The sequence below is a fragment of the Neolamprologus brichardi genome, chromosome 7, assembly GCF_056152115.1.
Source record: "Neolamprologus brichardi isolate AB-2024 chromosome 7, ASM5615211v1, whole genome shotgun sequence".
In the NCBI taxonomy this organism is placed as follows: Eukaryota; Metazoa; Chordata; class Actinopteri; order Cichliformes; family Cichlidae; genus Neolamprologus; species Neolamprologus brichardi.
This window is the reverse complement of record NC_142110.1, coordinates 14,858,356-14,870,694: the sequence shown is the minus strand read 5'-3', so window position 1 is coordinate 14,870,694 and position 12,339 is coordinate 14,858,356. Positions and strand designations below refer to the sequence as shown.

General features: G+C 41.2%; 1 protein-coding gene across 2 annotated transcripts; it reads right to left on the bottom strand.

The window, feature by feature from the left end:
• Positions 1–939: 939 nt before the first annotated feature.
• Positions 940–7,899, bottom strand: pgghg (protein-glucosylgalactosylhydroxylysine glucosidase). Of its 2 annotated transcripts, XM_087844366.1 has the most exons (14): positions 7,668–7,899; positions 6,960–7,265; positions 6,668–6,878; positions 6,155–6,590; positions 5,951–6,070; positions 3,816–3,947; positions 3,635–3,746; positions 3,441–3,513; positions 3,212–3,348; positions 3,000–3,133; positions 2,584–2,679; positions 2,407–2,504; positions 2,087–2,310; positions 940–1,709 (listed from the first exon to the last, which is right to left on the bottom strand). In XM_087844366.1, exons 2-14 carry the CDS (start codon positions 7,201–7,203, stop codon positions 1,633–1,635), a joined length of 2,094 nt encoding a protein of 697 aa, XP_087700492.1. In that variant the 5' UTR covers positions 7,204–7,265; positions 7,668–7,899; the 3' UTR covers positions 940–1,632. The 2 variants fall into 2 exon arrangements, with proteins under 2 accessions (XP_087700492.1, XP_087700493.1); XM_087844367.1 differs by lacking the exon at positions 940–1,709 and having other exon boundaries at positions 2,093–2,310; positions 2,456–2,504.
• Between the last annotated feature and the right edge of the window lie 4,440 nt (positions 7,900–12,339).

Here is a 12,339-nt window from a genome sequence, read left to right as displayed (position 1 = left end):
TAGTTTACCACAAGGGATTTGACGATTAAAGGGTAGAGGGTAGCAAGCACGCACAACACAAGCACAGACTCTAGTGTGCCTAAATCAAGAAGACGACACAATTGTATTTCAAGTAAAACAGTGATGACCTTCCTCTGGATTTCCCCCCCTGCAGACTAAAATAGTTTTCTCCTGTCAGGAAGCAAAGCTACAGGATGCTTGAAGTCATGAATCTCACAAAGGTCATGGTAGTCTGTAAGTCAAAGTAAACAGAAATGCATTGTGTACATACTCTTGTGCCCTCATCCTTCCAATCATAAATAAAAGTCTATAATGCATTTTAATTATTGTAAGTTGTTTAGTGTTTTGCTTTTTTGCATGGCATATCTAACTATAACTCTAATCATCTAACAGTCACCATTAAATAGTGTGGATGTGCTTAGTGTCAGGCAAATTAACATAGTTCACTAAAACTTACTCCCTAAATTAGTCAAAGGAGATGGTGCAAGTATTCATTATCACCAAGTAGAGAGACACTAGGGAGTGTCACAATATTTTACATGGTGATAATGTATCAATACAAAGACACCAAATATCTATCTCTTCAAATAAAGTAAAATACTCTTCGAACACTGCAGAAAGGAGGGCTCTTTTCACGCACCACATCTCCTGAGGAACCTTGGAAGAGCAAATTTACATTAAATCAGTTAAACAAAACAACATCCTACACTTTATACACTTAGTTTGACAAGTCTATCTCCTAATTCAAGACATTGGCTTAGTCACATGAGTGAAAATTAAACACCAACCTCCTTAAACCTATAAAAGAAATTGATGGCTGGTGATTTGTTTAATTTGATCACATTATGCATTCCTGCAAACAACTGCAGTCTGAGTTGGACTGACTGCAATCACTGTCAGACAGATTGCTGAAGGTGTGCAAATAATTGCTGTCTAATTTATAAATGCAGACAGATGGCGAACATGTTGCCATCAGTCTCCAGATGTCTGAGTCTTGATTAACAAACAAACTTGAGGGGACCCGACTCAACTGGCTGCCAGCGGCTTGTATTCTGATAATACTCCCGTTGGTAAATCACAGTAAATGTTACTGCAATACTCTGCATATGACAAAATGTTTAAAATTGCTATAGTATCATATCGTGAGTTAAATCAAGTGATAATATTGTTACAATGCGGTGCCTGGTGAGTCCCATCTTGATCAAGGACAATTAGCATACATAAAATATAAAAAAAACTTACAAAGATTAAACTCAAATGTCAAAGCTGCTCTGAACTAAAGTGAAAGGAAGAGATTCAAAACTAAAACAAAAACACTAAATAAAAATACGTAATTTTAATAACTCTGATAATCATATTTCCTTTGACATCACAAACTTCAATAACTCAGTAATTTAGACTCAAAGTTTCTCTGTATTTTTTAAATTAACTTTAAAAGTCCACAAATATTACACAAATCCATCAGTGTATTATTTGTTGCCCTGCTCAGATCCGTAGCTGCTGGGGGACTTAAATTAACACTGCCCTTCTTTATTCCATACATTTAGTAAATCAAGCAAAATATAATAAAAACAAATAATATGCTTTCAACTGTCAGCATGTGAAATGTTTCGGAGGATCGGTGCTCAGGTTTCAGAAAAGCCAGCAGGAAGCAGATGAAATCAGTTTGCAAACGTATCCGGGCTCTCGAGGGAAAGTTACCGGCTGCCCTGAAAATATAGACGTATACAAGTTTGGATCAGGTTCAGGTATGCACACTGGTTTGCAATCTTTTTCTCTTTTTCTGGCAGGCTATGCTTTTGAGTTTATGCCCCACACATTATTTTTACATCACTTCCAGCCTAGATAAGGTAAGCTGGAGAAGATCACAGTCTTGAAGTTTTTTTCCCTGATTATGAGATTCAAATGTTTTTCACTTCTATCAATATTGTGTCCCCATATAAACAGTTAAATGATCATTTCTTTTTGCTATACTGTGAGACGTGTTTGTTTCTTATTAACACAGAAACTATCAAATTATTTTCATGAATAAAACTTGCTCTGAAGAGCTGCATGTTCAAACTGCATGTTTGAACTTGTGCTTTACCTGGTGTGAGGGGGATTTTAGTTCCTGATGCCTTCAGGACAACTTGTAAATTACAGGGCTTAGTGTTGCCTGGACTGCCTTCCTGTTCCCTCAGTATGATACAGACTTCTTCCTTCCTCAGCAGCCAGTCCATCTGGCTGCCCAGGTAGTTCACACCACGGACACAAAGCTCGCAGACGTCGTTGGGAAGCAGTGGCGAGAATGCCAAGCAGTCCTTCTGAACTCTAGGATATAAAACAACTATGTGAAGCTTTGTATCACTGTGAACACACTGTGGACTGAACACACCGAAGTGTTTATTTCCTGGATTAAGAACTAACCTAAAACCGGTGTAGCCAAACAGCACAGCTTGCAGAAATCCTCCCATACCTGTGAGAAAGTTGACTGCACCGGAGCCATCGGATGATTCACTCCATACCTGCGAGGAAAGGTAATCAATCTTCAATCCCAGTAAATGTCAGGTGTGTGTTTATGTGGATGTGTGAGCCAAAGGGTACCTGGAACGGGCCCTGGATGTTGTTGAAGCACTTTTCAAGTAAAAGCTGAGCTTTCTCAGCCTCCCCGAGCTCCAGCCAGCCGATTGCAAACATCCCCTGAAAATGGAAAGTAAAAAGTTTTGATTCAAATATGAACACAAAAGTCAGTCACTGCACCACACTGAGAAGTAAGACTTCGTATTAAGTACATTAAGTACTGATTTGGATCCCCTTTTGTCTTAATAACTACTTTAACCTCATAAGACCCAAACTCTTTCATGGCATGTATTTTTAATTTCTTTCTACTATTGGGACAAAATATGATGTGGTTGCCAGGTCCTAGGAGGTTAATTCTTGTTGACACAAATTCAACAAACCTCAAATTTAGTTCATTCAGCAGTTTCATGTGACCATAGAGGATGCTGTGTCTTTCATACCCATGTCATGGCTGGACCGTGAGGGTTTGTCACTGGCTCATATGCTTCAAGGTCATTCCTTCTAACCTCTGGGGACATCGGCAATCCAAGAGGATATCCCAGCAACACTGTGTCCGCCTGCTTCACGGGATGCCCTGTTTGTCACCCAGAGGACATTCTGGCATCAAGTTAAGAATATTTAAGGTTCTTTCTTAACAGAAACAAATATTAACCTTTAATGTAGCCGTCGTACTCAGGGTGGTACTGATGCTCTTCGTCAAAAGGTATCTTAATGTATTCGGCCACTGCTTGCCATTCTTTCGGCGCAGGGTGCTGAAGGAGTTCAGCCAGTTCAACAGCAAACTGAAGACTGGCAAATAAGATATTTTCATTATTACTGATATTGATAAGACATAAGTTATAAGGTGTTATAGTTATAAGTTTAATCTTGAATACAAATACCCAAGCTTGGCCACTGTGTTTGTGTACACAGAGTCATTGACATTGTAGTAATATTCATCGGGTGGCATGACACCTGAATGGAAACAACATGAAGTTAACGTTCAATATAAAATAAACCAAAGTGTGAGTCAGATCCTTTCATTAAAGCGGGTAACTGATGCACTGAATTTATTTAGCGTGACGAGGTTGAGTACCATCTAGGTGATATTTCTGGTCCTCGGGCTTCCAGGTTACCCTTGAAACCCAGTAATCAGCCACACCATAGATGACCTCGCTGCCCAGTCCCTCTCTGAACATAGACAGATCCTAAAGCAAAGAGCTAGATTAACGACGCCAGGTAGAAGGGGCAGTGAGTGGGGATGTGAACGAGCATACCTCGGTGAGGTAGAGATAGTGCCGGAAAGCCAATGTGACATCTCCGTTGATGTGAATCTCTTGTTGTCCATAAATGTCCTCTGGACACACCTCTCTCCCTGACACAGCACTCTCCCACGGGAACTTTAGACCCTGTAAAACAGCATATTTCTTTAGAAGACTCAGACTCTGTTTGATTGTTATTATTAAAAAGTAAAGCCGGACCTACAGAGAGTCAAATATATGCCTCTACAATAGCATACAGCAGATACTAACTGTGCACCAATGGTGCAGATGTACAGAAAATATTACAACCACTAGGGTCTGAGGTGTTCATGCGGCTGTATTCTCATGCCAAGTTCATCTTTATTCTAGGATTTTCATTATTATATCCCAGTTGTTACTCTTACTCTCAGAATATGTCACACAGTTAAACAAAAAAAAAAAAAAAAAACTGCAAGAAAAAAAGGATTATAAGAGAACATGGATTTTCCACTAAAAATGGGCACTGTGAATGCACCAGGACATGCAACAGCTATTACGATCATAATCTCTTTCCAAGTAAGTGATGGAAGGATACCAGGTTTCAACAAAGTCGTCCTGTTTATCTTTTACAGTATATCTGATTTTACAGTTGAATCTGTCGTTTCTGCCTCACTGTTGTACCCACCGCTTGTTTTTTTTTTACAATCTAACACTGAGTTATTTGCCTGAAATTCCTCAGAAACTCTTAATAGTATCAAGATTTGCTCTGGTTCTCAGTAGTTTTGATATTACAGATTATATGTCCAAGTGAAAGTATTCAGAAGGTTAATATGTCACATCCTATATTAAAAAAAGCACAACATTTGAAAAGATGTCTTAATGGACTTTATTGTAAATGTCTGCACAGGAATATTAATTCCTGTGTCAGGAATGTGTTTTAAGACCTGTTCTGATAACAAAATCCGCCTGGGAGCCTCTAAAACTGAACAACGAACATGTTGGATGTTATTGTTTAGTCCATAACCAAAGATTTAGAGAGTTTGGTTGGGTGGAAACTGTGTAAATCTACCAAATGGAATCACCACTGTTGGTGGAAACTAATATTAACACGAATAACTTGACTGTTTAACCAACATTAAACAATGGTTGAACAATAATTGGTTACAGCTAAACCCGGCCAAAACAGAAACTTTGATTATTGCACCAGACAGTGCAATACCTGATATTAAACGGCGACTGGGTGACTTAGGTTCCTCACAGAAACATAACCTTAGAAACCTGGGTGTTATTTTTGATGAAGCTTTTTCTTTGGAGGGACATTTAAATCAGATAGTAAGAACCTGCTTTTTTCACTTGAGGAAGCTTTCAAAACTTAGATCTATCGTGTCGATAAGTGAACTCGAGATGATAATCCATGCTTTTGTCTCTACAAGACTCGACTACTGTAACAGCCTGTTTACTTGTCTAAACAAGAAAGGGCTAGCTCGTCTACAGGTTGTTCAAAACTCTGCAGCGAGGCTACTGACCCCCTCAAACAAGGGAGCTCACATGACCCCTGTGTTACAGTCGCTGCACTGGCTACCAATCAGATTTAGGTTCCATTTTATATTTCTAGTTTGAACTTTTAGAGCATTACAGGGACAGGTCCCTCCCTATGTTGCTGATTTGATTCGTACACATACCTCTTCTCGTAACCTGAGGTTATCAAACCAAAACCTTTTAGTGGTCCCCCACACTCGTTTTAAAACTCGAGGGGACCGATCTTTCCAAGCTGTTGCACCCAGACTGTGGTATACACTTCCCCAATTTCTACGGTGTTTGGACTCGGTGGAGACCTTCAAAAAGCAGCTGAAGACATTTTTATTTCAAAAAGCTTTTAACTAGACCAGGGTTTTTATGATGTATTTATGACTGTACTGTGTTTTTACCTTGTAAAGCACTTTGTGACACATGTCGATGAAAGGTGCTATATAAATAAACTTTACTTACTTACTTAACTTTATTATTTTTTTTATTATTGTAACTTTATTATTTACTTTACTATGTTCTGATGTGCCACCACATCATGAATGCGTTTGTGTGTTGATCTGTGTAGCCAGTACTGTTTTCAGAGTTGAACAGAAAAAAAAACAGTAGAAAAAAAAACCAACACTCCTCCGATCGTCTCATACCTTGTAGCCTTGCTTTTGTGCGTTGTCTTTAGCACCATCTATGGTCCCCACCCTGTACTCCAGCACAGCTCGGGCTAGTTTCGGATAAAAAAGGGCTATCCCGGGATACATCCAGATGTCCTGCCACAGGAAGGAAGAGTCATTGTGTGACACAACATATAACAGAATCAACAACACATGGCCATTGGCTGAATCTAGCCTCACTTGGTCCCAGAAAACATGGCCCCAGTAGTCCTGGCCTTCTCCACCATTAGAGAGCCCTCCTGGACTGACTCCACTAAAAGAGCTGGAGGTGTCATGTATGGACGGGAAAGCGCTGAGGAGGTAGAACATGCAGCCAATCAGGGCCTTGCAGAGGCTCTCAGACCCTGTCACCTCCACTTTGCTCTGCAGCCACAGCTCTTGCCAGGCCTTCTCGTGAGATGGACGCAGACTCCCAGTTGCCATCAGATTCAGGCCCTCATCAAAACTGGCCTCAGCCGAGTCTAAACTGCTGGCCGCGACCAGGATGAAACCCCAGCGAGCCTCGCTGTGCTCGGGAGGGAGCATCAGAGTCACGGGCACGGGGGTCCAGATGAGGTGCACAGTAGGACAAGAACCTCCAGGGTACTCAGCTGTGGTTGTCTGTCCCTGGATGTGGCTGAGAGAGGGCTGGATTTAGACTGTGAAACAGTTTTTCCTTTTACTAAAAACTCAAAAAAATGCTGTTAGCCTCACCTGCCTCCTCTGTAATCAGGACCGGCCTCAAACCTGATGTCTTTGCTTTGAGGTGTGAATGAGCTGACCAGCTTAACCGTGACGGGCTCCTGTGAGGTCACCTGACGCTCCAGCAGGATCTCCATCACCATCAGGTTGGGGTAGTGTCGGTGAGAGTACAAAGACTGTGTGGCAGTGGCGCTAGCGGAGCTCAGAGTGTGAATAAAAATGCCTGCACAAGAACAGGAGAGAGAAGTATGAGACCAGATCAGCAACAACACCATGGAGAAAACACCTGCACAGGAGAGTCTACCTTTGTGGGTGTCCAGGCTGTAGGTGTGTTGGACAGGTTCCTCTAGCTCCACCTTAACAGCTAGGGGGCAGGGGACATCTGCTCTGTGGCAGCGCCCACCCTCCCCATTATAAACGCCCCCCATGTGCATGATATTATTGTACACCCTCCAGCCCAGGTGGCCATTCGCAAGCGGAGGGAGGAAGCGGAGGTCACTAGGGAGGGTGTCGGTGGTGAAGATATAAGGGTCCGAGTCACAGGACATGATGAGGAGATTGCCTTCACTTTAAAGGCTCAAATCAAACCAAGAAGTCAGGAAGTTTTCACCTAAATGATAAAAATGTTTGATTTGGAGTGAAAAGCCATTAAGATTAACAATGCAAACAAACATAAGACAGATCTCAAATACTTTTTTCCTCTGTGGACCTGGACCGTCTATTTTTCACAGGTTCACGTTAGTAAGATCATTTGCAGAGTGTAGACTTTGACACTTATGTGTCACAAGCCATGCCTAAATATAACCATAAAATGTGTCATGCAGACAGTGGTTGAAATTTAGCAACGCAAAAACAAAAATACACAAATAAAGATAAAATGTCCCCTTATCAAGTAAAATCATGGTTTCAAACACATTAAAGTTAAAGCTCTGTCGCTGCTGCCAGCAGCATGCACAAACACATACAGTAAGTCCTTAAACTCATTACTTAAGTGGGAATGTTTTATTCTCACGTGAGAAGGAAGAAGCATCAGTTTCTGTAACAAAGAAGAATGCAGGAAAACCAAAGTCCAGGCGAGACCCGGACGAGATCCCAAACCGCTTGTTCTTTAGGGCTCAGCTCATAACCCAAAACAAAACAAAAACAAACAAACAAACAAAACAAACCCAAAACTTTATGTGCTTTAATTTGTTCCAGATTTCATATCTAGTGCACTCGAACGTTGTGGGTGAAGTAGCTCAAACTCATTTTGTAGTGATGGGTTGTTCGCGAACGAAATGGCTCTTAGAGCTGGGTCTTTGACGTGAACGACGCGAGCCGACTCCTTATCGCGAGTCCTCACGTGGGTTTTTTTTTTCTTTCTCTCAGCCTCTCTCTCTCGCACTTTTTTTCCGCTTCACTCAGCACGCGAGCCTTGTGCTTTACGCTGGGCAGAGGGGGGAGGGGCGGTAGTTACACTCAGTAGCACAGGAGCAGAGCCAGAGGGAGGGAGAGAGAAAGAGAGCCAGGGACAACAACGTCACATTATAAAGGTATAGTAATCATCCACAACTATTTTCAGTTGCAGATGATAAAGGATTCAGAAAGTTTATTCATGCAGGCCCATATGACAGAGAATATGCATGTTCTTTTTGTTTTCATATTTTAATTTATATTTAATTGTGTTGTGGCTTGCAGTGTTTTGTGTTGTTTCACTTTAAATTTGTAAAAGGAAAAATCTGAAAATTTAAATAGTTAAAAGTTGAAATATGAATAGTTGATTTTTGTATTATATGATTTATTTATTACATTTTATGTGGAGTGAATAAATAAAAGTATATTTACGGTGGCCCCTACAGACAAAGCACATACAAACTTCAAATCACGTACCAACTCTGAAGCACGTACAAACCCTGAAGCACGTACAAACTCCAAAACACGTAAAAACACCAAAACACTTATAAAACACGTACAAACTCCGAAGCACGTAAAAACTCAAAACACATACAAAAGACAACAGAAGTGCTCCAGGATGTTAGGGCGCAGTGTTGAGCTTTTGTTACCTAGTGGCTACACAAGCCAGCAAGTACCAACGACCGGATTTGGTGTGTGGTAGTAACAGGTAAATGAACATTTTTTTTAAATTATTTGAATATATATGAGTGCCTGTGTATAAATACACAAACAATACACACATGCTTTCAATTGTGTAATTTAAGTGATCTAGTAGCTCTGCTTTGGAAGTTCAGTTCATGCTAGAAATGTGTTTTGGAGTTTGTACGTGTTTTGTCTCTAGGGGCCACCGCATATATCTATATATATATATAAACATATATAAATAAAACCACTTTTTTTTTCGCTAGTAATTCCTTTTGTGCATGATTTTATATTATTGTTAATAATAAATTAATTAAAGCAACAAAAACAACCTGAAGAGCCGGTTCGGAGCCGAAAGAGCCGGCTCTTTGTAGTGAACCGAACCGAAAGAGCCGGATCTCTAAAAAAGAGCCGGAAATCCCATCACTAATTTGTAGGAGGAGACCTGTGTCGTGCAGCACAGAAAATCTGGATTTAGTTCAGGTCTCATGTAAAACATGGGATGGATTCACTGTAGAGTTTAAAGTCAGTTAATTAAATCCAGATGCTCTGTTAAAAACAGCACGCCCTTTCCGTGTTATTGGCGATGTCAGGTGCACTTTTCATGTTGTGCATAAAAGCAAGACATTAATGTAAACTTTATTTAAATGCTGATAGTTGAATGAGACCGGTTATGTCACAGGCTCAAATGGCTGCTATCTTATCCGTACATATATCCAATTAAAAAAGCAGCACACTCTTCAGGCCACACAGTAACACTGTTTATTGTCGGTCTGTTCCCCAGCGGCATCACGTCACTTTCTCCAAATTAAAGCTCCTCATTTTCCCATCAGCTCCACAGTCACACTAAAAGTTTTCTCTTTGCTTTAGCAGTCAGACTTAGATGCATTGTCCTCGTTCGGATGTTCTAAACACGAAATTTTCAGTTATATTTATGTTATAATTAACTAATTAATAAAAGCTCCAGAGATAAATATCACCATCGTATTTTCCATTATTGTATTTTTAAGCTTTCCAGTGCTGCACCTGTCCTCCTGTGGGCTGTGGGAAAAATAGATAAGGTAGATAAAACGTAGGGCTCTATGAATGCGTGCTTAAAGTAGCTTGTTGTCGGAAGTCCTTTGTTTGGTCAGTAAGACTAGAAAAGCGCCAGTCCTCTGTCAGTACCAGCCACATACACTCTATTTGAGGGGTTCAAGGTAAGGCTAAATACGAGGTATCCTGTGGAGTTTTTGATCGCTGGCTCTAGGACAACACTTTTATGAGTGTCCCTGTTTCGTTTGTATCGTGTGAGGACACCAGGACATCATAGCAAGTGGGCAGCTTGAGTCACATCCTGCGGTTACTTTGCTTTTATGCACTAACGCATAAAAAAACTTTAGTTTCAGTTTGTGGAATAAATGTAAATATAACATTAGTTTCTTGGGGTCTAACATCATCCTAATAAAACGCCCTACTCAAGCACAAACACGCATTGAACACTTTTTTTCTAAGTAAGTATATTTCAAAAGGTGCTATTGACATGAAATTCTTACCAGATGTCGGTAGCAACCCATCTAATCTACATACAAAAAGAAATAAAGCCATAGATGTCCAAGAAACAAATTATGTGCCAGTCATTTAATGGCAATCCTATTTGTTGAAATGTCACTGCATCAGTTTTTATCATAAAGCTCAACTTAGATAAATCATAGAAAGAACTCTACAGTGTATTGTTCTGGGCTGGGTGACCTCTTGCAGATATCCCCAGTAGTGTCAGCCCAGTGTCCAGACCTGTGAATTTGCCCCTCCCTGCTGCCGTGACTGATTCAGATAAAGAGGTAAACCATGTGTTTTGATTTGGCAAGTCACGCAACTTCAGATTTTTGACATCAGCAGTCATTTAACAAGCAGAGGAGATGATGCTGGAGCTGTCGGCTCTGATGCTCTTTGGTGAATGCTGATTGATCTGCATGGTGCTGCACAGGTCCCACTGAAGGAGTGTTTCTAATCTATAAGTCTCTGAATCTGCTCTTCCCATTCCTCCTGGAAGTTGCGGGATTGATGCCCTCAGTTCTGTCCAGGTATCCTCATGTAACTGCCCATCTCAAGATTTCCACTCCGCACTCTTGAGACTGTGCTGGTGCGTCATTCAGGTTCCACAGGAACAGCTTTAACTTCTTATCTGCATCAGGTTCATGAGCCATAAGTTATTCTCTGCGCCACAAGTGTTTAACCTCTGCAGATTTATTCTCTGTGTGCACCTTGGAAAAGGTGAAGATGTGCCAGAGGTCTGCTCTGTTTCAACAAGCTCAACTTTCTTGGGACTGAGTCAGGGTGTCGCCACATCTACTGATTCGGTTTGGAGACAGTGTGTGTTTTGCGAGCCCCAAATTTATGCCAATGTGCTTATAATTGATGACTCAATGGACTCATTGATTTACAGGAGAAAATCTTTAGTTAGAAACATATTCTCTGTATACAGGGTAGTCTGTTAGGGTCAGGTCAGTCACGCTTGCACACTAGTGAAGTGAATCCAAAGTAAGATTTGGAATACCGAAGCCACCATAGGGCTGTTGCCAATTCGGTTTGGGTCTTAAAGTGTATGCTGCCAAAATATCCAGTTAACCAGTTACTGAGAGAAAATGGCCAAACAATCAACCTGAAAATTTTGGTCTGTTGCCTGTTTTATTTGATGTTGATCTTGGCTTTACTTCCCCGATTACAAAAGCATTGTCTCAGATTTATTTTTATTGCTGAGTCCAGAAAACAAGCTATAGAAATAAAAATCAAATCAATTCTTGACCGTCAGCTGACATGCAGCATTGCATTACTCGCACCTCTCGGTGGCGCCAGGGAGCTGCCCGTGCAGCATCTGGCATCATGCCGGGGGTCAGAGCCACAAACCCTGGGAAAAGCAGTGCTTTGTCCATATAAGGCTGCAATCCATCCGCTTCCCTCTTCCTCCCCAGCTCCCTTCCTCTCTCTTTCTCAGACCTGAGGGATATTTAGAGAGAGCGCCTCAGCCAGCCTGCCCTTCCTTATTAGGAGCTCAGCTTGTTGTCAGAGGTTCTAGCCTGCAGGACAGTGGTCCATCTTTCTACTCTCAGATGAGACAAACAGATGGATGGCTCGTGTTAACTACACTTTACTGTAAGTGGGAAAGAAACACTGGGACTCGCACAGCTTCACCCATATGTCTGAGCACTCCAGCATATGTAATGACACCAGCTTCTATCATGTCAAGTAGCTCTTGATGTATTGTCCACCTGGGAGCAGAAGCAGATTAATGCAGCAGCACAAACATACTTTAAATACATCTGTGTTGGACTGTTTCCTCTTTTAGGCCTCTTGGTGTGTTCCAGCTGTTCAGTTTCTCTCTTTTTCCCCCTAGTGACAGAGGACATCTGGCTACCAGCAGACAGACTAACAGACACCGTGCACATGGATGATACAGTATAGTGTGGGAAAACAGAGCTAAACGCAAACAAACAGGTGACCGCAAAACATAAAAGTGAGCCACTCAATGACTAGAGTTACAAAAGAGGCAGGAATCCATCTGGGAACTGAGTGTTGTGTACACTGATAAGACAGAGTCTGCTTGAACCGAGGTGGATAATAACCAAGCA